The sequence below is a fragment of the Rhinolophus sinicus genome, chromosome 18 (genome assembly GCF_057876585.1).
Source record: "Rhinolophus sinicus isolate RSI-liver-muscle chromosome 18, RSI-T2T, whole genome shotgun sequence".
NCBI lineage: Eukaryota > Metazoa > Chordata > Mammalia > Chiroptera > Rhinolophidae > Rhinolophus > Rhinolophus sinicus.
Genome location: NC_142518.1, coordinates 109,270,273 through 109,296,033, shown reverse-complemented (window position 1 = coordinate 109,296,033; position 25,761 = coordinate 109,270,273). Strand labels below are relative to the sequence as shown.

The window sequence follows — 25,761 nt, the reverse complement described above, 5'->3', positions numbered from 1 at the left end:
TGATTTGCTGATGCCCCTGGCCAGTTAGCTCAGTTGGTTAGAGTGCAGTACTCTTAACAACAAGGTCACCGGTTCAATAACTACATGGGCCACTGTGAGCTGCGCCCTCCACAACTAGATTGGAACAACTATGTGACTTGGAGCTGATGGGTCCTGGAGAAACACACTTAAATAAATAAAAGGTTTCTAAAAAATTTAAAAAGGAATTGCTGATGGATTGGGTGATGGGGTGAGAGAAATGGAGGACACAAGAATGACTTCTAGATTTTTAGCTCCAAGCAGATAGAAGAATGATTAGTAGTATCAGTTACAGAAATAGGGAGACTGGGGTAGGGGTGTGACAGCCAATGGCATGCAGAGGAATCAAGGGTTCCTTTTGGCCATGTTAACTTTCCTATTAGATATCCAAGTGAAGAAGTTACATAAGAAATTCTCTCACTAGATGAATCATGAGTATGATTCTCAACTATGGAACTCAGGTAGAAGGCCAGGGCTAGAGATAGATTTAGAAAGAGAGGGTCACTGACATCCAGGTAGCACTTCAAATTAAGGGACTGGATGAGATTGCCTGGGAAATTAGGTTAGATACAGAAGACAAAAGGTCCAAGGACTGAGCCCTGGGGCACACCCATGTTTAGAAACTGAAAGGGAAAGTAGGGGATGCAGAGAGAGAATGGGAAAGAGAGAGAAATGAGCTAGGAGGGAAACCAGGTGAGTGTGCTATTCTGGAGGCCAAAGAGAAAAGTGCTTCAAAAAGCAGGGAGTGGTCACCTGTCCAATATTTTTCAAAAGTCAAGAAAGATGAGGACGTGTAAGGGACCAAAGAATTCAGCAACGTGGAGGTCACTGTTATTCCTGATGAGAGTAGTTGTACTGGAGTGGTAGTTTGTTCCAGCCTCAGGGAAGTGGGTTGAGGAATGAATGGGGCATGAGACAGTGGAGACATGGTCTATATAATCATTGCAAAAACATTTGCTGTAAAGGGGATACAGAAATAGGGCACAGAAGTATCATGGGGTCAAGGAAATAATTTTTTAAGATAAGAGATTTTTGCAGCATGATCATAGGCTTATGGGCATAACCTACTCAGGTGTTTTGAGTTAAACATACTTAAATATTGTAAGTACTATTTTACACCCTCGGCACCATGTTTCCCTTAGCAACATTCACCATACGCCTTCAAGTGCCTAAGATATAGAAATTTGCATTATTATTGCCCAGTATACTTCTATTAATTTTCATTTCTTTGTCCCACTTTTGCATGAACCTCAATAATATTTTCAGCATCAACCATAAACTTATGGATGGAGAGAAACTAAATATATGTGTGTATTAGAAGGTGCTTCAGGAGATCCTTTAGTCATTAATCCCTCCCAAAAATGTCTGAAGTAAAGGGAGAGACCCAGCTGTCCCATCGACAGCTAATTTTCAATATGGCTAATCAAAACACTGTAAGGGTAAGTTGCGATGGTCAGATCAAACCTTTCTCCTCCTGTGCAAGAGCATAAGTGCTCTGCAATTTGTCAGCTTTCTCTTCTGTTAGAGCATAACCATGAGCTTGCAGCAAAGCATGCAGTTCAGTGAAGAAGACGTCAACTGAGTCTTCCTTTTTAGTTTCATTCATGTAAGGTACATTCCTAATTGACAAAAATAAACAAGGTTATTAATGGTAAGGGTAGGGCTGGAAATTCAGATAGTAGAACAATGGCTAGGGATACATAAGGAAAGAGAGAGGGAGATGTTAAAGTCAACATTTGAACAAAAGTCCTGTCCCTTGATCACTCATAGGATAACAATAACTGTCAATATTAAAACAAGGAAATGAAAGCCAATCTCATCTACCTTGAGGGTAGAGACTAGATCTATCTTTATGTCTCCCACTGCAAAGCCCAGCACAGTGGCTAGCACACTGGCCTAAGAATTATACAAAATAAATTAAGTCTAGATTAATTTCCATTTAATAGTGGGTCTTTGTTCTACCATATGGTCTTACCTGCTTTTACAAGAGTACTTCTGATTAAAGAAAATTCTTTCTAAATGATCTATAATTACTCAAGAGGTTCTCACAAAGTCATTGCTCTTCAGAGAGAAGGCTGAGCAATAAAATGCTAATTGAGATCTTTTTCTTTTACCTTTGAAAAAACATAGATCATAGAAAAGAATAAAGGGGTCAAATATACGGTGATGGAAGGAGAACTGACTGGGTGGAGAGCACACAATGCAATATACAGATGACATATTATAGAACTATACACTTGAAACATGTAATTTACCAATGTCACCCCAATAAATTTAATAAAATTTTTAAAAACATAGATCATATTGAAAATGTTTGACAAAAACATTTTGATTAGTGCACTGGGATTTACTTCTGGTGCTTGAACTGAAAAAATAAGGTAATTTATCTTCTCAAACATAAATGAATTTAAGCCCAAGGCAAGCCAAAGCCTCAAAACAGGCCATTGTGCAAGGCATGGAGGACACAGTTTGATGAGGGAGATTTCAGGTACATAAGTAATGCACTGAGTATTATAATAGGGTTGGGGGTAGGGGTTATGGAAAACTCACTGGAGAAACCCAATTTCCCTGAGTGAGTCAGGCCTCCCCAAGGAAGCAGGATTTTGCTAGGTGTGAAATGGGAACAGAGGACGGGGCAAGAGGGCTTTGACAGAAATATCAGTCAGTTATGAATTCATACCTCTCGTCCTTTTCTTTGTTATCTTCGTCCATTTTTCAGTGAGGTAACAAAGATTTCTGAAATCAAAGTAGAGCAACATTTTACTAAGAAATCAGTCTATGATGTATCACAGTAAAGCAATAAGACTAACCAAAATTTGCAATTGCATAGCACCTTTCCCTCAAGGATTGTCTATTTCTTTTAGAGAGAGAATTTCATTAAGTACCAATAACCCTCTCAGACGTTATGTAGATGTTGAAGACTTATTTATTGTGTGATTCCCAAATGAATATCTGTCATAACACTGCAAATGAATTTATTTGAAAAAGGCACAACATTCTGTGAAGTTACAAAACTTAATCCAAAAGTCAAGTATTATGTTAGTGCAAAAGTAATTGCGGTTTTTGCAATTATTCTTAACCTCTTAAACCGCAATTACTGATGCACCAACCTAATATTTGTAGGTTTAATACCATACTTTTAAATTCTTTTAACTTCCACTAACTTCAAGAGCACTTAATGAAACACAGATGTGGGTTGAAAGCTTCATATATACCACGACACAATACACAAAGTCTGCATTTATTGTCAATATCATAGAAATCCTGGGCATACAAAAAATGGCCCTGAAATCACCAGAGTCCCCGGCTTTGAACTGTATAATTAGACTCACATATCACCTCAAGGTAGAAATCAATGACATTCAAATACATATGTGTTAAACAAGAAAAAACAGTTAAAATATAGCAAACGTCCTTTAAATGCTCTCAAGAAAGTAAAGGGGAAGCTCAGAGGTCAAACACAGGGAAGACATTGGGAACCAAAGCCAGTTAGTATACCAGCCCGTGCAGTTGTGGGGAACGGGATGCATAGCTATGGAACAAAGGAGCTTGGGGATTAAGGCCTTCTTGAGTGAAGGAGGATCCAAGCAAGGAAATGAAACTGAAATCTCCTCCCTATGTATAGCCAAGACTTTCAGAGGCTACAATTTCATTTAAAAATCATCCCACCAACAAAGAAATAAAAAGAAGTTTCTGTGTCTCAGCATACGGGAAAAAAAGGACGCTATTAGACTGAATCAACCTTAGGGTTCCAGGAAAAACAAAGAAAAATCCATTCTGGAGACATTCTCTCTCAAGCCAGGTTCCACAGAATTTCCACAGAGAAGGCACCACTGAAGACGAGTCCACATCCAAAATTAGAAAGAAACAATCCACCATATGCCAGAATTGGGACACACACACACACACACACACACACACACACACACACAGCAGTATGAGACCCCCAAGAACGTCCAATAACTAAAATATCTGAGAACTATTATAAAACAATTGTGTTTAAAAATAATAAAGACAAAATAGATGAAACTGAAAACAAGAGAAATTGTGTAAATAAAGACATAGTCAATGAATTTAATTTGAGGGCTTAATTAATCCCTCAAAAAGAGGGAATAAGCATTGTATTAAGACACACCAGATAAGAAAATTAGTAAATGGAATACAATATGAGGAAATTTACCATATTACTTTTACAGAGAGATAATGAAATGAAAAATATGAAATAAGAGGTTATGAAACATGAAGAATGAGAAGACCTAATATGTACCTAATAGGAGTTTCAGATGAAGAGAATACCAAGAACAGAAGACAAGCAGTAAAGAGCTAATAACTGAAATTTGTTTTCCATTGGGTCACATGGAAAATGTGACCCAATCTGAATAAATGAAAATACAACCACATCTAGAAATATCAGAGTGAAATTTCAGAACACGAAAAACAGCGAGGCCATTGTAGGCAGTAAAACAGATCAACACATACCAAATAATAGCATCATACAGACCGTATGCTCTGGCCCTAATACAATTGAACTAGAAATCAAGAGCAAAAAGATCATATAAAACCCTTTAGACTTTTGAGTTGCTAATTAATATCAGACAAGGTAGACTCCAGGTAAGGAACAGTACCAGGAAAAAAGAGGAAGCTTTCATAATAATAAAGGAGTCAATCAAGAAGACACAACAAACCTAAACAGGTATACATCTAATTATAAAGCTTCAAAATGAAGTTAAGAACTGAAAGAAGAAATCCACAAACCCACGATTATAGTTGGTGAGTTCAACACTCCTCTATCAGTAATCAATAGAGCAAGTAAGCAAGAAAATACCTAAGCAGACTGAGGACTTACTACACCGCCAACACAAATAGTCTCGTTCGTTTACAGCGTACTGTGCCCAGCAACCCTACGATACACACGGCTCATTCTATATGATGTCATTCTGAATATAACTGCCATAAGGATTCAAAATTGCTGGGCCATAAAACCAGTTTCAGTGAATTTAAACAATTAAAATCATACAGATTATGTTCTCTAATCAAAACAGCATTAAATTATAAATCAATAACAAATAAATAAATAGCTGGAAAAATCCCCAAATGTTTGGAAATTCAATAACATACTTCTAAATATTCTGGGGGTCAAAGAATCAACCTTTGAAAAAGGTTTAAATAAAGGAAACGACAATATTTCTAACTGAATGATTATGAAAAATAAATTTTAATTCTAAAAACTTCAATAATATAATACAATTTATTCAAATTGCATTATATATTTATGGCGTTATATATTTCCATCAAGAAAAGTTATATCAAATTATTTAAATCACCTGTTATATTCTTAAATAACATTTATAGGCTTCTTCATAGAGAAAAGCAAATATACAGTGCTTACTAGTTAATTTAACAAAAATGTACCAAAAACATTACACAAAATAATGTCTTTCTTGAAGCATATAAAAGGAAAGACTGTGTTTCCCCCAAAATAAGACCTAGCCAGACCATCAGCTCTAATGCATCTTTGGGAGCAAAAATTAATGTAAGACCCAGTCTTATTTTACTATAAGACCTGGTCTTTATGATATGATATATGCTATGCTGTGCTGTGCTGTGCTGTGCTGTGCTGTGCTATGCTATGCTATGCTACCGTGTCTTATACTAATTTTTGCTCCTAAAGACACATTAAAGCTGACTGTCTGGCTAGGTCTTATTTTCGAGGAAACATGATGTAGGTTGTGTTTATCCCAAAGCATAGGTATATTGGAACAGAGGAAACCCACTAAGGAACAGATCCTGTGGCAGCCAGCGAGTGACAGCCAGCCCCAGTGCTCTAGAGATCCCACCAGAAAAGGGTCGCTGTGAGCCTTCAGTTCAGCAGGGGATGCTATCTCCACTCGGCCTTTAGCTCAGGTTTCCTGGGTGGGTGCTTGCGCTCAGTGCTGAGATTGTCTAAAGCCACAGGGAAAATAGTGGAAAATTCACCATCACCATTGCCAGAAAGAGCAATTTATGGCTTTGTTCTTTTCTTAAGCTCTCAATTTAGCTTCATACTGTATCTTGTGTGGGCTTTTATTCCTGAGTCTTGGCGAAACTCCTTAGGCTTAAGCTCCTATCGGCCTCAAAAGTGTTGGGCCGCTGCATTGCTTACCTGCTCATTACTGTAGTAATTGGTTATGTACTCTTATTTGGAATAAACATGATGAGTACCTCTGCACTCAACTCTGTTAATACAATCACAGATAACTATGCTAAAAGTCAATATCAGAAAAAATACCAAGAAGAGGCCATCCCAGCATTAAGAGATATTTCTATTAGTGAAGTAAACCAAATGTTCTTTCTTACAGCCAAAGAACTTTACACCAAAAACTGAATTGTATGTAGACTAACATGAAACATTTATTATAAGTTTTTGACATAATAATTTTGATCATAATTATCTCTCATTATGAATACCTGGTATTAAAACACTTTTAAAAATGTAAGCTGAACTTCTTTTAGATTAAGTTCCATTAGTACTGTAAATGCTCTCAAATATTAGTTGTTAATGGACAGAATAAATAAAATACTGCATTAAAAAGGAACAGATCTGCGCATAAGTTGAAATTTGATTTATGACAAAAGCCGCATTATAATTTTGAAGTTTCTACCAGAAAGAGAGAGAGGGGGAGAGAGAAATGTTGGTGTTTTTTAATAATATAGCTCTTTCTGTGTATTGAGGCAACACAGCTGGTTTGCAAGCTCTTTAATTACAGGAGCCATGCTTTATATGTCTTTGATATTTCTAACAACATCTATGGTAGCTCTGCTATATATCTGACCACTCTCCTTAGACAAGAAATGCACAGACATATAACTGTTAATACACTTTGAGTCTTTTCCATTCAATAATCCATTCTAAATCAAAGACTTGTAAACTTATACCAGTGAAAGAACATGCAAAGACTAAAAACAAAATAAGGCTAATTAAAAGTTCTCAGGCTGGGGCAGCCAGTTAGCTCAGTTGGTTAGAGCGTGGTGCTGTTAACAACAAGGTTGCCGGTTCAATCCCCACATGGGCCCCTGCAAGCTGCGCCCTCCACAACTAGATTGAAACAACTACTTGACTTGGAGCTGATGGGTCCTGGAAAAACACACTTAAAGTAAATAAAAAGCTTTTTTTTTTTTCCAAAAGCAAGATTTATTTTAAAAATAAGTTCTCAGGCCAAGAGTGGCCAGCCTTCCTATTCAAAGTAATAATTAATCTGTTCAGAAGAGCACAGTTATGCACTGAGTGCCTTTTACCCAAATCGATGGGAAAAATCTTAGATCTCATCAAATTTTATTACTGAAATATAACATGAAGCTCAAGAAGGTCATGCTTGCAAAGCTTTCTTCTTTGGGGGAGGCAAAGGGGGGTTGTTGTTCCCATTCACTTTCAATTTTCTGGTGTGTGGACATGTATATGTATATATTTAGTTCACAAGATAGATTATGAGACTATAACATGAACTGATTTGTGTAATTAATCACTGTCTCTCTGCTTGAGAGTCGCTCATGCAGATACTTTCTAGTGTGGTAATTACGACAACATAAGTCATCAGTGTTCAGTTGAGATTAGATCCACAGTTAAAGGAAACTTCACTCTGAATCTCTCAGTCTCAAAACTACCAGAACCAAATTAGTTTTCTGTTCAGGCTCCATGGAGATATCAATCTTCTATGAAGACAAGTGACTTGCAGATCAAATCTGGGTTTCTGCTGCTAATGTTCTTAAAACATTTTCAGGAGCCATATCTGGGGCCTACATGACACACATAACATGTGCCATCAGCTCCCAGTACAAATAGTTCAGAACTAAATTATACTAAAGGTTTAATCCTGATTTAGAATCAAGTGAACACTGTTGAGGACTATTCCTGAGGACTACTCCAGGACTCAGGCCCCAGTTGTTCAATCTGCCATCATCCCTCGACTGCATTAAATAATCTGAGTCATTACACTCTGCAGCTAGGGAAGAGGAGAATATAGGCAGAGCAGGAACAGAGAAGAAAGATTATGACTTTCTCTGGTTGCAGACCTGGGGTTGTAGAAGTCTTAGAATAAAGACTACCACATTGTAATTTAAGGAATTCACTTATATATCTGGGGGCGGATGACCTTTCTAACAAATTCTCTACAAATTCAGATAAATACTTGGACTTATCAACTTCTGCCTTTTCTGCATGAGGATTTACAAAGTTGAAGTTCCATGTGAAATGTCTATACTTACTGCATTCTTCAGTTTGAAAAAGAGTACCATTTGGCCAGGACTAGGGGTCCAAGCTTCCCTTATCCTCTCTCTGGAGATTACATTTCTTATTTCATGGAAAGTCTCAGGGTTTGTAACACTCCCCAGTGGATCTTTCACGTTTTTTTGTGTGTGTTTTTTTTTGGTCTGTTTTGTTTTTTAATCAATAGAGGCCTCTGAAAAGCATGTCTGTAAAGGATCTGTATTATAAAGAAATACTTGTTATAATATTAGCTTAAAAAGAAGATTACAATATTGTATATGCTGTTTCAGCCCAATCATGTAAAACATGATACACAAATGAATAAATAAAATACTATGTAGAAAACAGGACTAGGGGAAAAAAACACATTCAGATATGTCTTTGGGTGATAGGACTATGGGTGATTAAAAATATTGTTTTGCATTTTTAAAGTTTACTATAATCAGTATGTGTGACAGAATGTCACCTCTCAAAAGTAATATAGGAGCCAGTGTCGAACAGTGAAGAATCTGGGCTTCGGAATCAACTGGACCTGGGTTCAAATCCCAACTCTACCTCTTTATAATTGCGTGACCTTTGGTGAGTTCCTTCGCCTTTATGAGTCTCAAGGGCCCCAACTGTAAAATCTGGGTTTTAATACTCACATGTCGAGGTTTTTGTGAGACTTAAGTTACTGTACACAAAGTGGATAGCATGGTGTCTGGCGCAGAGTAGCCACAGAATAAATTGTAGCTTTAATTAGAGACATTAATATTAACTGCAGCACAAAATGTAAAGGACTGGAGGAAGATGGATTCTTCTCAGAGAGAAAAGCAATGGCCAAAAAATGGCACTACAGAGTGGTTTCTTTTTTTCTTTTCATTAGTTTCAGGTGTACAAAACAATGTAATAGTTAGAGGTTTCTTGATGCCACTTGTCGTGGCAAGAATGAGAGAACCCTGAGGAGATCAGTCTCCATGCAGTGGGCCAGCTGGGTAAACCTAACATGTCATGAGAAAGGAGTATCTCAGGTCTGCATCCAGACATCTAATGCATGTCCCTTGTCATCGGCAACATGCGGTAGAACAGCCTGACCCTGCAGCAGTACTGAGCTGCACAGAAGCGACATTTATCGCCAGCAGCACTCAGCAGCCCACGTGTAGGAATGGAGGAGGGAGGAGATCAGACTGCCCTTGCACAAAGCAGGGCAAGACGCACTAAGGATATTGGCCAGAAAAAGTAGTTGAAGTTTTGAACTATCATGTAAAGATGAACTAAGTCAAGAAGTTGTGGGCAGGGATGGGAGAGGTTCACTAAGAAAAAAAGTACAGCAGTCAAGGGGCTGGAATACATTTGAGGAGGGGAAAGAGCAAGGGTATTAAAAGGACCACAGGAAGAGCCACGGAAGAAGAGGAGGGCCTGCCATAACTGGAGACAATTCAGTTGCAAATGTCACTGGCAGTTTCTGGTGATACCGAATGCAGTCATGAAAAATACTCTGGTTCAGAGACAGTAAGAAAGAGCACATCTTCACCCTTCCACATCTGAAGACGCTGAAGTAAACTAGTTAGTGCTTTGCAACCAGGAACAACTGCCCTCTCTGTGGGGCTGCCTGAATTCCAGGAAGTCACTGGGAGGCCTAAAGAGCTATTGGGCAGATTTAGTGCTATTTCAGCAGCAGCCAGAAAGGTGTTCTGCAGATCAGAGTGTCCTTCCTATTCAGCCAGACTGACAGAGAAGGAAAGCCCTGTGGCCTCCACAGTGCAATAATGTCCAGAAAGTGTTTGGCTCATGTAAGCAACATTTAAAATGTTTATATAGCATTTTAAAGAAAACCAGAAAGGATCTGAAAAAAAAAGCAGAATGTAGAGGTGAATACATCTTTGGCTATTACTCTGGTTATGATATTTGTTTACATTAAAGCAAAACCTCAAAGTATTTTAAATGCCATTGTAGAAGATAGTCATGCCATATATTTGTAGTTACAAAAGTTGCTGTGCATTATCAGGGATCAACACGTTTTTTATACAGACACACACACACACACACAATTTTTGATAAACAAGTGATCCAGGAAAGTGGTCTTTCAAATCTCAATATGATTCTGGAAATATTTTTTAGGTTTATAGGGGGAAATGCATGACAGCATGCTTCATCAATTTGAATGAAGCCACCTTCTCTTACTCATATCAGGTTTATTAAAGATATTTAATCAGTGAGAAAGAATGAAATACTTAAAGTTCTTATCTAAACAATAAAATGATGTTAAATGTGCATGGCACAAATATATCAACCAAGTCAGTAGAATTTTCCAATTTATTTTCCATCAAAACTTTCTTCAAAAAAGTATAACTCATAAGACTGTATTTCATCTGTTACTCATCCATCTTAAGGAAACATAAGTTCCCAAGGGATAAAATCAAGAATAGAAATTAACCTCAGCTGGACTCTGTAACATGTATACCATGTATCATATCAAATGAGCCAGGAAGGGCAAGTGGCAAAGTCATGCTCCAAAAGAGATTCAGAAGCAGGACCAGGCTTCCTGATTCCTTTGAAGTATCCCTAGTGAGTGGCCTTTCTTTTCTCGAACATGAGTTCTTTGAGCAAGCTCTCACTTCACAGGCATAGGCCCTGGCCTGGGTGAGGTAGTGGGGAATCCAGGCAATGAAGGAAATGAGTCCATTTGCACAGGAGTACACACGCCTACACAGGTACATGTCCACTCTTTCCTAGACCAAAGCTGAGGCTCATTCTGTGCCCATTCTGTGGTCCCTTCTGAAGACAGAGTCAGGTCACTTGTGTCCATTGTTGTATTGTCAGCACCCAAACCTATTCCTGGCAGAAAATGCATGCTGAATAAATGTTTGGTGAGTGGATAAATGAAGAAACACTGAATTCTACCTGGAAAAATGCTGATGAGCAGGCAAAGGTTGCTGAACACTTCTCACCCACCTAATCCTGTTCTGAAAAAGACAGACAGGCCATAAAAGGGGGGGGGGGCAAAGGCAAACCCAGATCTGCAGAAAAACAAAGTCAGATCTAAAAGTGTTATCTCTTATTGGTTTCACATTTTGGGGAATTCTGCATGGCATGTTCTCTTAGCCTGAGGCAATAAGGAATACTAAGAAGCAAAAGGTTTCTTACAACCTTCAATATTATGGCCAAATATTTCCAGTTTCTACAGGGCACAGTAAAAACTGAATCTGGCCCTGAAAGAGGTCAGCAATCCATTAATCTATTAGGATTAAATTAAACCCTAATCCTAGTCTTATTCCAATTAAGTCTCTCGATCTTCTATAAAACCCTTCCATAGTCTTGCCAGTTCTGAAATTTCAGCAGTTTATTCAATGCCTGTCCCCTCTACACCTTGGCAGCACACAGGCTCCCTGGGAACAATGACACTTACATAAATCCACTGATTCAAGGCAAGGGATCGTCACTACTAGACTAGAAACTTCACAGCAGGTGGCATCTCAGATAACCGCGTAATGGATTCAGAAGTCCTCAACTGGTGAGTGGAGGCAAGGACATAGCAGGCAGAAAACAGCCTGAGCAAGTGGAACATAACGGTATGGTGACATCAAACTGTCCTGACTTCTTCCTAGTGTGTGAACTCAGGCAAGTTGTTTGACCTTTCTGGGCCCCAGTTTCCTCATCTATAAAATGAGAATATTCAGAGCACCATTACACAGGGCTGTTAGGAAGATTCACTGAAATAATAAATAGCCAAGTGCCCAGCCTACTGTCAGATATGAAGTAAGGCCTCAATAAATATTTTTAAACCATGTATGATAACAGACAGAAAGAGAAATAGTAACCAGGGGCATGAGGGAGGGGGAATTGGGGAGATGTTATTTAACGGAGACAGTTTCAGTTTGGGATGATGAAAAAGTTTGGAGATGGAGAGGGGTGATGGTTGCACAGCACTGTGACACTTACCGCCGCTCAATTGTATGTTTAAAAATGGTCAAAATTACATGGTTCTCTGCTTTTTCTGTCTGACTTATTTCGCTCAGCATTACACTCTCAAGATCCATCCATGTTGTCACAAATGTTCCTATATCATCTTTTCTTACCGCCGAATAGTATTCCATGGTGTATATATACCACAACTTCTTTATCGGTGGGAGATGAGGGTAAGGGGGATTGAATATATGGTGATGGAAGGAGAACTGACTCTGGGTGGTGAACACACAATGGGATTTATAGATGATGTAATACAGAATTGTACACCTGAAATCTATGTAATTTTACTAACCATTGTCACCCCAATAAATTTAATAAAATAAAATTTAAAAAAAAAAAGGCCAAAATTGTAAATTTTATGTCATGTATACTTTACCATGGCAATTAAAAAATGCAAAACAAAAACAAAAACAAAGTGGATGGCCTGCCCAGCAAGCAGCACAGTGTGCCTGAAACCAAGAACACGTAGGAAGGTAGGTTGGGGTTAGAAGCAAAGAGCTTCGAATGTCAGGTTGAGGAGAAGTGAGAACTTGATCTCCCCTAGTGCCCCACGGGGACACTTGGAAGTGCTATGACCTGAATTGGTATTTCACAAAGATATCATTGATACTGCTTTTTATAAAGATCACCTTGGGGTGGATTACATGGTTAGAAAGAAGTTGAGGCTGTAAGAAGGGATATCAATTAGACTTCTGCTATTTAAAGTGTGGTCCCCAGCCCAGCAGGATTGGTCTTACCCAGAAGCAAATTCTCGGCCTGCCCAGACCTGCTGAATCACAACTGTCACAGTACAAGAGCCCTAGGTAATACCTATGCATGCAAACATTTGAGAAGCACTGGGTTCGAAGACCCAAGGAGTCCAGCTGGGAGAGGTTGAGGAGAGATAGAGCCATAATCATCCACATGTATGGAACTTACTACATACAAGCGAGGTCCTGTGTATTTCAAATACCACCATTTAATTCTCACAACAGCCCTGTGTGATAGGTGCTGTTTACTCCCATTTCCCGCCCGCATGGAATGCTATTCAGCCATGAAAAAGAAGAAAATCCTGTCACTGGAAATCACATGGATGGACCTGGAGGGCATTGTGCTAGGTGAAATAAGTCAGACGGAGAAAGGCAAGTATTGTCTGTGTGTAAGTCAAATCCATTTGACATTTGAGAGTCATTTTCTAAATGTGGACTCACGGGGATAAAGACACGGAGTTAATATGGACTGCCCTTTGAGAGTTCAGACTTGTAAAGAGGTTGGTGCAAAAGTAATTGCAGTTTAAAAGGTTAAAAACAATTGCAAAAACTGTGATTACTTTTGCACCAACCTTATAGATAACTAACTAGAATACAAGATCAAAATTGGTAAAACTTAATTCACATAAAGTGCTCTGAAAGCTGAGAGGAAAGAATAGAGGAGCACAGAGGGAACTCACGAACAAAGGCACAGAAGCCGGAATCTCATGTTATACGTTGCAGGCAAGAACCCAGGCTAAGGAAATCATATTTTTTCTTAAATGCAACCCCCTGAACTCTGCCACAGTGAAGCTCAGTGTTCCTGGCTAGTGGAAAGCTCAGGCTGTCATTCTTAGGACCACAGAAAAATTAGACCTGAAACTGCTACAGAGGAAAGGAGGGGAGAGGAGACAAAACTATTATCAAAGAAAAACTTTTTTGATCCATTATATTTCAACAGAACTTCAATTTCAATGCACTGAGGTAAACCAACATGTGTAATCTTGTCTACCAATAAAACTAATGTAAAGCACTAAAGTATAGCCTCCAAAATTCCAGAAGAGAAGGTCTTTCTTTCTTTTTTTTTTTTCTTTCTTCCCTTTTTTCTGTGCAAGGAACCACCAGCCCGAGGAAAATGTCCTGCTGGTGGTGGGGAGCCCCTGTCCACACAGGCCTAGATGCCCTGGATGCACTTGCAAACTGCGCATGAACAGGCTGTGACAGTGGAGTATAAGGATAGGCCAAGGACACAGGTGGGGACTTGCGGGGGACACTCCAGGCTGCCAGATCCATCCTGCTTTTAAACTGAGTGGCTAATCAAGAACCTCTTTCTTGCCTGCACATCTTCCCTGGACCTCCCATCGTCACTTTTGCCCCCAAATTGCTATTCAACGAGTAAGTGAATAAATGAAGTAGCCATGCTTTCATATTGGTTAAAACATTGGAATTTGCAAATGGTTACGTAAAAAATTCGAGGTGAATCAAGATTATCCCCATGCTACTCTCCTGTCTATTTCAGTATGCCCCTCCCTAAAACACCTATAGCTTTTAGGCTCCTTACAGAGTTATTCCTTCACTCCTTAGTAATAATTTATCCTCGACAGGGATGCTACGGAACTGCATAAATTTTACAAACTCCTCCATTATTACTCATGTGGTGGTAAAACTTTATTGCACAGTATATTAAAATTTATAGAAACTAAAGGTTATTCTAGTCACTCACCCAATTCAAACATTTTATAAAAATGACCAAGATATACCACAACTAAGAGGCTTATTTTAAACTTGGAAGTTCTTTACTTGTGAGCCTTTACTGGCTCATAAGATAAACAGTTGGTATGACACTGTCCACATTAGATTGACCTTATACACAATATAAACAGATGCTGAGTTTTAAAAATTATTTTGTATGGATATGGAAGCAACCTAGATGTCCATCGATAGATGAATAGATAAAGAACATCATATATATATATATATATATATACATATATATATACACACACACACACACACACACACACACATGCACACACACATACACACAATGGAACATTGTGCAAAAATAAAAAAAGAAGGCAACCTTGCGATTTTTGACAACATGGATGGATCTACAAGGTAGAGTGCTATATTAGAGTGACCAAACAGAATCTCTTAAGGTAAAATATAATTTACATTTTGAATCTGTAACTGGTGAAAATCAAGGAAATCTGTAAACAGATATTTTTATTATTTGTGCTACACAATTCCACATGTATTTAATTCACAAGTGTTAAGAGTAGAGTGTGACTATTTGAATGATGTTACATCTTGACCCATGCTTTAAACCTGAGTATGTCTTGATTGTATGAACTGTTGACTAAATCAGGTGTTATTATTATTATTTTAAAATGCAGCTTATTACTTAGATTTCCCCCAATAACGTACAACTTACCGATCAGTTTCAAAACCCAGTGGATTCTTACCTCCATTAGATTATAAATACACAGTAAAATATAAATGTATAAAAGAAAAGTCTAAAAGATAAAAAATGTTCTTACCCAAGAAGGAAAATGAAGAAAATGATGAGTGTTGTCCGTGGACAATGTAATAGTAAGTATATCCAGATGACCTATAAAGAAACAGATGTTTCTAGATCACACTAGCCCTTCTAGAAACATAAGTTAATGATCATGTAACTGCACATTTAAAATGAAGATAAGAGAACCCTTTATAACTACCAAGACTTTGCAGGTTAGAACTGACTTTTCCATATAGCGCTGATTCTCATAGCAATGCTAGGAGGCGGAGAAACTAGGATTGCTCCTCACTCGAGAATGTTCTCAAGGTGCTTCTAGCTTCTGCATGAGGTCAAATTTCCATAAACTCCTAATTCTAGCCCCTTTCAATCACCGAGGCAGCCTACTTGACCAAAGGGGCTGAGCTTTCTGATGCTATCTTGTCCAGCGGCCTTGATACAAGTCCTAGAGATGATATTAAGGTCTGCCTCTACACGAACTCTCCTTTTTGTGCAATTAAAACAAAGAACAACAACAAACCTTTCACGTGTAATCCTTAATTTGATTTATAGATAGAGAAGTGAATCTTGATGTTCATGAATTTCTTCTAACAGGTGCTATGAACTTGCTTCGCATTAGGCAGGGAGTGTTCGGACTTTCTCTGAGTGGCACACAATCCTCGTACAATATATCTGGGTGGTACCAAGGCTGAAGCCAAATAGCATGGTCCCCAAATAGAAATCTGTTTCTGATGCTTGACAAACATTTGTCATAGTATCTATGAGACCTGAAAGTATCTGGGGATCTGGATATATGGGTTTGGTCCCCCCAAAATATCATTTTTCCAAGATTTTCCAGAATCATGTAGAAGGCTCTCTCGTGCATGTTTCCTCAGATTCCTCCTCCATGAGCCCTCTAGAGCTCATTGTCTACCACTCTCTCAGGGCACTTGTCAATTTCTAGGATGCCTGATCACTATCAAGCCCTTGTCTGTCTCCCCGACTGGAGCATCAGCACAAGGCCTAAATCTGGTCTCATTATTCCCTGTCCCCAGCACCTGGCACAGTGTAAAAGCTCAAAAGCATCCACTGAGGGAATCAGGGCCATTCCTCAACAGATGACCTCAGTTCACTTTAGCCCAAGAGCATCTGAAAGAACCCAGCTGGGTGCCTGTGGTGGCATTCATGCGTGATGCTTATTCCGCCGGTGACCGGCATCCAGAACTACTTTTTTGGTACAGTTCTAACCTCAAGAAAGATCCTTTGACAGGAATTGTCACTTGTTACCGTTACGAAGCAAGCAAGAGTGGTGATGTGGACTTTGGAGTCCATCTATTTAGATAAGTTTGGGTTTCATTTAGTTTACCAAGCTGATTCTATCTCACCTCATTGCAGATAAGATCATGTTAGTAAAGAGAGAATATAGAGGTTCAATTTGTAATTACTCAACAAATATTTGTTGACTGTGTTCTCATATCATGGTCACATGTTCTCCTCTTTGCAGCTTTTAAGCATCACTCATACTAAAACTGTTTCAGTCTGTCAGCCAAGGCCCTCTACAGTATGACACAACTCACCTTTTCAGCTGCACCACTGCCCCTGTCTTCTGAATTCCAGGAAGCACTCACCATTACCCAGACACACATTCTTCATTCCCCCTATCCAGCCTTTGCTTGTGATAGGCTTCCTGCCTAGAATGCCATTCCCCATATCTTTACTGATTGAAGCCATATCTATCATTCAAGGCAAATTTCCCAAAGCACCTTCTCCATGAAGCCTTTTCTGATCCTTTTTCTTATACCCTTGATGGCACCTGCCCTACTTGGCATTATATGAAAGTCATATGTTATCAGTCTTTCCCCTAAGTTCATGGAACAGGGTTAATTCCTTTCTACAACACATGGCTGTATGAATTTAGCCTGTAAAAGTGTAAGGAATAAATCACATTCATCTGGTTGAGGACTGTGACAAGGCTTGCTCTTTATCCAGAGACCTTAGGATTTATTTAAAAAAAAAAAAAAGATCTAAGACATAGAAAAAGATGTAAAAAAAATGTAGAAGACTTAATATGTAGATAGCCATCTCTTTTTACATAAAGGTATATTTTAAGTGAGCCATTTAAAGAGATCTTAGTGAATCATTTATTCAAGAATCTGATAGGTAAGTTTTCTGTCTTCAGTTCATTTTCAGTTTAAAATATTGAGAACCACTTTGTGAAACAAATCAAAGAAAATAATACTGGATGATTCACATCGATAAACAGAAAAATACTGAATTTGAGTAAAGAACCTGAACATATTACAGATTATATTGGAGTATTTTTAGGCCATTCTTAGTCTACATTTATTAAGGTTTACTCTACAGCAGGTCCTCGAATAACATCATTTTGTTCAGCGTCGTTTCATAGGAACTTAACTCTTGTTTTACCAATAGTCTATGGCAAAATTGGTTTTGTTATACATCGTTTCACTTCAAGTTACACAACCTATCGATAACATTAACTGAGGAATTACTGTACTTGACTCCATAGGAAGTTACCAAAGAAACAAGAATTCTGTTTTCGGGATATCAAGTCCTACACTTCTGGTTGCTAGGCAAATTAAGGTGTCTACGGTGATTTCAAGTGTTTCCATTTATTTATTCAGTTATTCACATCCCAAGTAGTTATCTACTATGGGCTAGGGAGTGTGCCAGCTGTTGAATGGCTGCTGTGGTTGCTGTTGTCACCATCATTAGGCCTTAAAGCTAAAGGACCTACAGAGAAATAATCTTTATTATTATTTCAAAGAAGAGTTACATAACTGTCATAAGAATTATCTAAAAATTGAGTAGCTGGAATGTTGAGAAGTATAAGAATCAAATGGGAAAATCAATGTGGTCAGGCAGGCTGGGTTCTCTAACTGAAGCTATTAACATTTTTATTTCATTCGTAAGATAGCTGGGCACTATTGAGAATTTCTGACAAGGGACTAACAAGATCAGACCAACTATGAGAAAGATGATGCAGGAAGCTCAAGCAGACAGGCTAAGGCTTGAGCTTCGAATGTAGTTGTTGCAGAAGGAAGAAAAGAAAGTTGCAAGAGAAGATGGATTTCGAGATGCTATGAAGGAAGCCAACTGATATGAGAAGGGACAACTAGTAAGTTAAGAAACAGATGTGATACTACCATTATGGGCCTAGGGGCAGCAGTGGCTGAAATGGCTGAAGGTCAACAGGCCAGAGGTGTTCTTTACTAAAGGGAAACCCGGTTATGGAGGAGTCTGAAGAGAAAGTTCACCAGCTTTGGGTTCTCTTGCATGTTCATACATCAGTGAAACATGCAGGAAAGCCCACCCTGTACAGTAGTACCTTGGTTTCGAACGTCTCTGTTGACGAACATTTCGGTTTACGAATGCCATAAGCCCGGAAGTAGATGCTTTGGTTTTCAAACACACCTCAGAAGTTGAACATGTCACATGGCTTCCACTGAGTGCAAGATCCTGAGGCCTAGCTGTCGGCTGTTTTCAAACATTTCAGAACTCAAACGGTCTTCCAGAATGGATTACGTTAGAAAACTGAGGTACCACTGTATTTGACAAGAATTGCCAACTTGACCACATGGACATGACAGAGTTGGACAAATGACTTAGAGATCTCTTCCAGCTTGGAGAGCCGATGATTCTATCAGACATGTGCACAAAGAATATATAAAATTCAACTAATCCCTAGAGTGCCCTATGGGAGTGACTGAGGAGGAGGAGAAGATAAAACCTTGGAAATATTCAATTAGAAGGTTGGAGGGAGTAAACCACAGCAAGGAGATAGAAGAGAGCCAAAGCAAGTGAGGAAGTGAGCTCGGACGGAGCAGCTTCTCCACTCCGGACAAAAACAAAGAGGCCCAACATCAGAAAGGAAACTGGGAGCTATGGGGAAACAACAGATAAAGATGTAATATATTTTGCATATGTCAAGGAACAACAATGTCAGCACTCCTTAACTCCGTCACTTCAATTTATTCCATTTGAGGAATAATTTGTTCTTCTTCAATAATACCATAAGCTCAAGAAGGTTTTGCCCATGTTCAATTTATTAGCAATGGCATTAACAAAACCATTTTAATTCGCTTTTCCTCCTAGAAACACCTAACCTGGGCGATCTCCCTCCCAGCCCTGTACAAAGCCTATCTGCCCAGAAAGGCTTAGCTGGCTTCTGTCACAGAGGGGTCCTCTGGACAAAGAGGAGGGATTTGCATAAAGGTGGTCGGCTGAGTACAGGCCCTATTTGAGGCTGTACAGCGTTGAAAGGGCCATTCTCCAACCTGGCAGTGTAATCCTAATGGAGAGCTTTTGTCCCCCAGGCTGTGGTGGGCCGCTTTATTCAGCTGACAATCCACAGTAAAAGAATGAATGAACCGCCTCCTTTTGGTAAAGCTAAGGCAGCTGGCAGCCCACAGGCCTGACAGCTTACCGAATTAGAGTCAGGACAATTGTCAGCCTCAGACCCAAAAGGTGTTCCGTAAGGAAGTGCCCACTGCTAGTGCTGCTGGCTGCATGCTGGGCGTTCACCACTCAAGACAAAGGTCCTGGAGCCCAACCTCCACACAGGAAAGGGGCTGTGGGAGCTGGGAGCTCCCACAAAGGCTTTCCCTACAATACTTCCCAAAGAGATCAAAAACCTTTCATCACTATGTAGTCCCTTCAACAGTTCTGTAGAACTCTACAATCATTTCCCATTAGAATGCTGGAAAAGAGCCAGGTTTCATGTTTCTTTTGCAATTTCATTTTTTAAAAACAAATTTATTTTACTTTTCCTGTTTCTGAAAGTGTTAAATTTACAAAATAGAATGAAAAATAATTCTACCACTTAGAGGCAAATATTACCATTTCAGATTAATTCTTTCCAGTCTTTTTAATGTAACTGTGAAAACTGTAAACACAGTTTGTTCACAGGGCAAGTCTAACTGATCCCTATTTTTCTACTAAGAACAAGCCCTTTAGAAATGAGGTGGTTTCTCCTAACGTATTTTAGCTCCCTTGCCTTCAGGTAATTCCCCAGCCTATCTCCCAGTTCTCCTGAATCCTATTCCACTCTTCTGTGTACCCTCATCTGCCTTATCCAAAAAAGCAGGGAAATTCTCTCCCAGAATCTGTTGAATATTTGTATAAAAAGGGGCCATGTCCATTAATAAAAACCCACATGCAACAAAAACAATTTAAGATTGATACATGAATTATGTACCAAAAAATGTACTTTGGTTCAGTAAAAAGATTCTCAATTTATTAGCCACATAGTTCTCAAATTAGAAATAGGGGCCAAAGAAACCTTTCATTTCCTCAATGAAGGACTGTGGACCTCCTCACTTAAAACGATCTCCTTAATTGTTGCTGACTCTTGGCCATGCCAGACCTGCTCCTCCCGACCCCATCCCAGGCCCCATTCCCACACAATTCTTTTTCCCAATGCTTATGGCTAAGATACAGCCACATTAAGGTGAGACTGCAAATGCTCTCACTGACAGTTACAACATCCTCTCTGCTAAGTACACTTCAGATACCTTCTGTGATCACATATGTTGGCATTTTACACAAAAGATTCCAACTTGTTCCTTGTGCAATGCATAGAAAAATGGAACAGCTTTCACTGAAAGTTTCCAGATTCTTCATGGTGATTGACTTTGTGAATTTCACCTCAAAGTACAATTATTTTGTGCAGATAGGCCTTTCAATTTCCTGGTTAAACTCCTCGCTGATACTTTATTTTTTATGTTTGTGTATTTTTTTTAAAGGAAGGCGCAGCTCACAGCGGCCCATGCGGGGATCGAACCGGCAACCTTGGTGCCATCAGCACCATGCTCCAACCAACTGAGCTAACAGGCCACCCAACTAAGCTTTATCATTTCAAAATGCTGTGTGGTCTGAGCCACACAGCACAGCTCACACTTACATTTCTTGAGAAGGTCAGCAAACAGAGCTGATACTAGAGAAGGCAAAGAGTAAACAGCCTTTACTAAGTCCTGTCTGCAGAGTACCCCAAAATATTTTAAATTTGGCTTGACCCAGCTGGGAGAAGAGAGTGAAGCTCCCACAACTTATTGCCTACACTATGGGGGTATACTTACTGTTTTCTATGAGGAAACAACTGACTTAAAAGTTCATTCTCCCAAATAGGAGACCTGAAATTAGAGGCTAGCAAACACACACACACACACACACACACACACACACACACACACACGGGGGGGGGTTTGCCAAAAAAATGTATACAACTGAACACTTTGGTCAGCGTTGCTCAAGCAGTAGTTCACGGTAATCAGAAGTGTCTGGACACTGATGGTAACCACTTTGAGCACCTCTTGTAATTGCAGAAGTCAAACGTGACTCATAGTCATCTTTTGTTATTGGTATATATTGAGTATTATAACTTTAATACAGTTTTCCTTTCTTAAAATGTGTACACATTTTTGGCTCTCTCTCTCTCTCTCTCTCTCTCTCTCATGTGCACGTGCATGCGTGCGTGCGCACCAAAAAAATGTGAAGTTTCTTTGCAGAGTGTAAAACTGGGAGGCTTACTTTAAGGCACTTTATGTGCTCTATTAAAAAAAAACTGACAATTGTTTGGCTCTTGTCTTTCAAGAGACTAATGTTCTAGGATAATCACCTTAAAAACCCAGTGGGGGCCTTTGTCACATACATCTTGCACCTATCAACATTCAGACATAGCATAAGTAACATGGGTATGACAAGAGATAGAGAAGCTTTTTATGACTGCAGCAGGTAGGCATGACTCAGTTTCCCCACAGCAGAGCCGTAAAGAGGTACCAAGAGTCCACAGAAGCGTCTGCCACAGGGAACTCCACAACTCTGGGTCTTTATTTCCAGCGCAGACAGCTCCCTTGAGCTCTGGTCCTGGCTACATAGCCAGTGGTTTCTTTCCTAGATGTCCCACAAGCACCTCATACTCAAGTTCAAAATGACACTGGCCCAATCTGCTTGTGCTTCGTTTGGTGCCCCCCATCTCAGTGAGTGGAACTAGTCATACAAGTCAGAAAACTGCGGGGCATTCTTAACAGCTCCGTCTCCTTCATCGTCCCCCAAATCCAATCTATCCCAGCAAGTCCTGATGAGTCCACCTCCCATCAGATGTGGGATCTGGAGTCACGCTCTTTCTTAAAACCCTGCCATTGCTCCCCATTGTCCAAAAAATGAAAGGCAACTCCTCAGACTGCCCCACCCACCAAATGCTGGCTCCCCAGCCCTCCTCCTCCAATGGCTTCAGGACTAGCCACCCTCACGGGATCACCTCCTGCTTTGGAAAACACCATGCTTCTTCACGCCTCCTTGCTTTTGTTCATCTATGTCCTTTCCTCTGCCTTCTTCTAGGGATACGGAAGTCATCCTTCAAAGCCCAATCTAAATTCTCCTCTTTGAGGGAGATGTGCTGAGGCCCACCCCCTCACGGTAAGTCAGTCTCTCACTCCTCCGCACTACCAAGGATACTGAGTCACATATTCAAGCACAATGTAAGCCTGTGTGCTCCCTGAAAGCAGTACCAGTCTTATTTCTACTTGGCTTCTCCCCAACCCCTAGCTCCCAGAGTGCTGTAACAATGGGAATGTGTGTTGAATGAAATTTGAGTAAAGGCTAAACCCAGAAGAATTAAACTATACTTTTATCATAATTTTTTTGTTTTACCACCATTAACTAGCTGCTTTACCCACAACCATAATTACAACATCGACCAAAACAGCTTTCAGTTAATTTAAAAGGAGTGGGAGGATTTTAGACCCTCTCATCCTTATCACTTAAGAATCTGGGTACCTGTGAATTGCTTTTGAAGCCAATTTGTACACCACGGTCCTAGTTTGGTGGGGATGGACAGTCCCTACACCTGCTCTTGGCAGATGGAAAAAGGGTCCAGTTTCTTTCTCTCCCCCCAAGTGCCAGGTCTGTCAGAGCTGGCCATGCTCAGAGGCAGAAATCTCCCCGTGTAATGACTAATGGAGGTTGGGGTTTCTCGTCACTAAGCCTGAAGGCCTCTCCAAGTACTTGGCCCAAGTGCTTTCAAAGTCATGAGTCAGATACTTTCCACCCATTCCCTGGAGTTTAATAGAAATGATCCTCTTCTGCTGCCTTGGTGTGGCCACACCTCAATGTTCCCTTTTCTTCTCGAACAGGCAGAAAAATAAGCATAGCAAAACTATGTACTTTGGACACAACTGGACTATTTTCTAGAGCAAGCACTTCGTTTGGTAGTATTTATTTCTGAATGTGATCATTGTTAAAGCCTTCTGGGGTAATTAAAATAAACTGGCTACCTATTTGATGGAAGAATTGCTTCATTTTACAAAAGTAGGAGGAATTTATGACTACTGTGGAAGTTACATTTTCTCCTTTGTACAGCTGTAGCCCTGGGTGAAAGAAGGACCCAGCTAAGAGGTTCCTGCCATTATCTGGGATGGACTTTCAGCCTGAAAATCTCGCTCTGCCATGATGTTCAGAGTCAAGCGACTAACTTCAAAACAAGGGAGAATAAGTGGATCAAAGTGCGAGTTCATTCCATTACGAGCAACAAGGAGAAATGTATTACCATGCTATTTTATTTATCTATGAAGATATACCATACATGCAAACCTTTCTCAGAACTGTTTAAAAATGGATTTTCCTATTAGAAATAGCAACATTCACAAGGCAAGGACCCAAAAGAGAATCATTTAGTAGTAAAATAATCAGCCAAGATGAGAAAAGCCAAGTGTCCCTCCCTGAGTCATCACAACCCTAGTGGCCTCATCCACCATCAAAGGTCGCCTGTCAGAGTGAACCACACCTCCAGTTACTGAGCTCTACTAGCAAAGGGCCATCCTCATTGCAATTCAGTTATACACGTAATAACCCAGTTGCCTAAACCAGAATCTTGGATGATTCACCAGCCTGCTTGCTCACACCGCTCTCCCACTGTCAAGCCATTAGAATTGTAGGTCTCCTCATCTTCCATCTTAAATTAAAAAAAAATAAAAAATGTACTCTTTTGAAGGGTGAATCACTCTATAAAAAGTCGATCTTCTTATTTTTGGTTTGTTTAAAGAAATAAGTTGAAAAATAATAATGTACAATTTCCTTAATTAGCATAATGAAAAGTATTCTTGCTTTCAGATTCCTTCTTCACATGGGGGGTCAGAGAAATGAGTGATCTGCTGCTGAATAAGCCCAGAAAAAATGGCAGAGAAACTACCCAGGCCTTGCCCTCTCCTTTTTCTCTCTCCTCTTTTTCTCTCTAGGCCTTGCCAGGTTTCAGAGCTATCTATTCTCTTCTCTTTCAGGTTTTGCTTCCAATGGAGAAAGCGCAAAATTCCTTTAAATCTTAAAAACCTCCTAGTTGGCTCACAAGCTTCGAGTCACTTGGTGCGTTTAATTGTGCTCCCCTAGTTTGCTAGCCACTAAGCTCACCACCACCACAGGCCACAGTGACATCTAGGCATTAGTGTCCTCAAACATTTAAGAAGTGACCACATCTCATGGCCACGTTTTTATTTGTTTTTCTTTTGGCCATTTCCACTTTCAAATCCCTGGCACGTGGCTTCATGATAGTTTGATATTCAGTTACAAACTAGGTTACTATTTTCAGGCAAAAATTGAATTTATAGAATGAAGCCAGTTCATGTTTGCCAGTAACAAAGTTAAATTAGGAACTACTGGCTAACTAATTCATTACGTTTCTCTAGCTATACATTGAGTTTATCTGGTCCAATTATTAAATAAAAACTCAACTTCATAGGACAGTTAGAAGCCCCCGCTGCTGTGCCCCAACCAGGTCCAGAAAATGTCATTCTTTCTTTTATTGACAGAACAAGAATTTAAAATGTTGTGAGTTCCTTCCCTCTCTCACCCAACTTGGCTATAGTCCTCAAAGAATGAACAGTTTCAGAAATACCAATTTAAACACAATAAAACCATTTAACATAAATTGTTCTACAAATCATAAAAGTTTTTCCTCAAACTCTCAGACACATACCACCAATGCCTTATCATTGGAAAAGCAAAAAAACAACAACCCCCCCCCAGCAACCCCCCCCAAAAAAAACACACACCTCTTTTTGAATGATAAGGCATTGGTGATATATAGCTGAGAGTTTGAGGAAAAACATTTATGATTTGTAGAACAATTTATGTTAAATGGTTTCATTGTGTTTAAATTGGTATTTCTGAAACTATTCATTCTTTGAGGACTATAGCCAAGTTGGGTGAGAGAGGGAAGGAACTCACGACATTTTAAATTCTTGTTCTGTCAATAATAGAAAGAATGACAAATTCTGGACCTCGTTGGGGCACAGCAGCGGGGGCTTTTAACTGTC

The 25,761-nt window shown here is 39.5% G+C and overlaps 1 protein-coding gene and 1 pseudogene across 3 annotated transcripts in view; one reads left to right on the top strand and one right to left on the bottom strand.

Moving 5' to 3' along the window:
* Positions 1 to 25,761, bottom strand: part of PASD1 (PAS domain containing repressor 1) — a 102,320-nt gene that overhangs the window by 55,786 nt on the left and 20,773 nt on the right. For 2 of the 3 annotated variants that reach the window (XM_074323419.2, XM_088794933.1), the window contains exons 3-4: positions 2,699 to 2,754; positions 1,483 to 1,637 (exon numbers count right to left, since the gene is read on the bottom strand). In XM_074323419.2, the coding sequence (XP_074179520.1) occupies positions 1,483 to 1,637; positions 2,699 to 2,730 (187 nt within the window). In that variant the 5' untranslated portion in view covers positions 2,731 to 2,754. Of the gene's footprint in view, positions 1 to 1,482; positions 1,638 to 2,698; positions 2,755 to 15,476; positions 15,571 to 25,761 lie in introns of those variants that run through there. The other variant, XM_088794932.1, reaches the window with a different exon arrangement.
* On the top strand, positions 5,736 to 6,382 carry LOC109434370 (phosphatidylinositol N-acetylglucosaminyltransferase subunit P pseudogene; annotated as a pseudogene).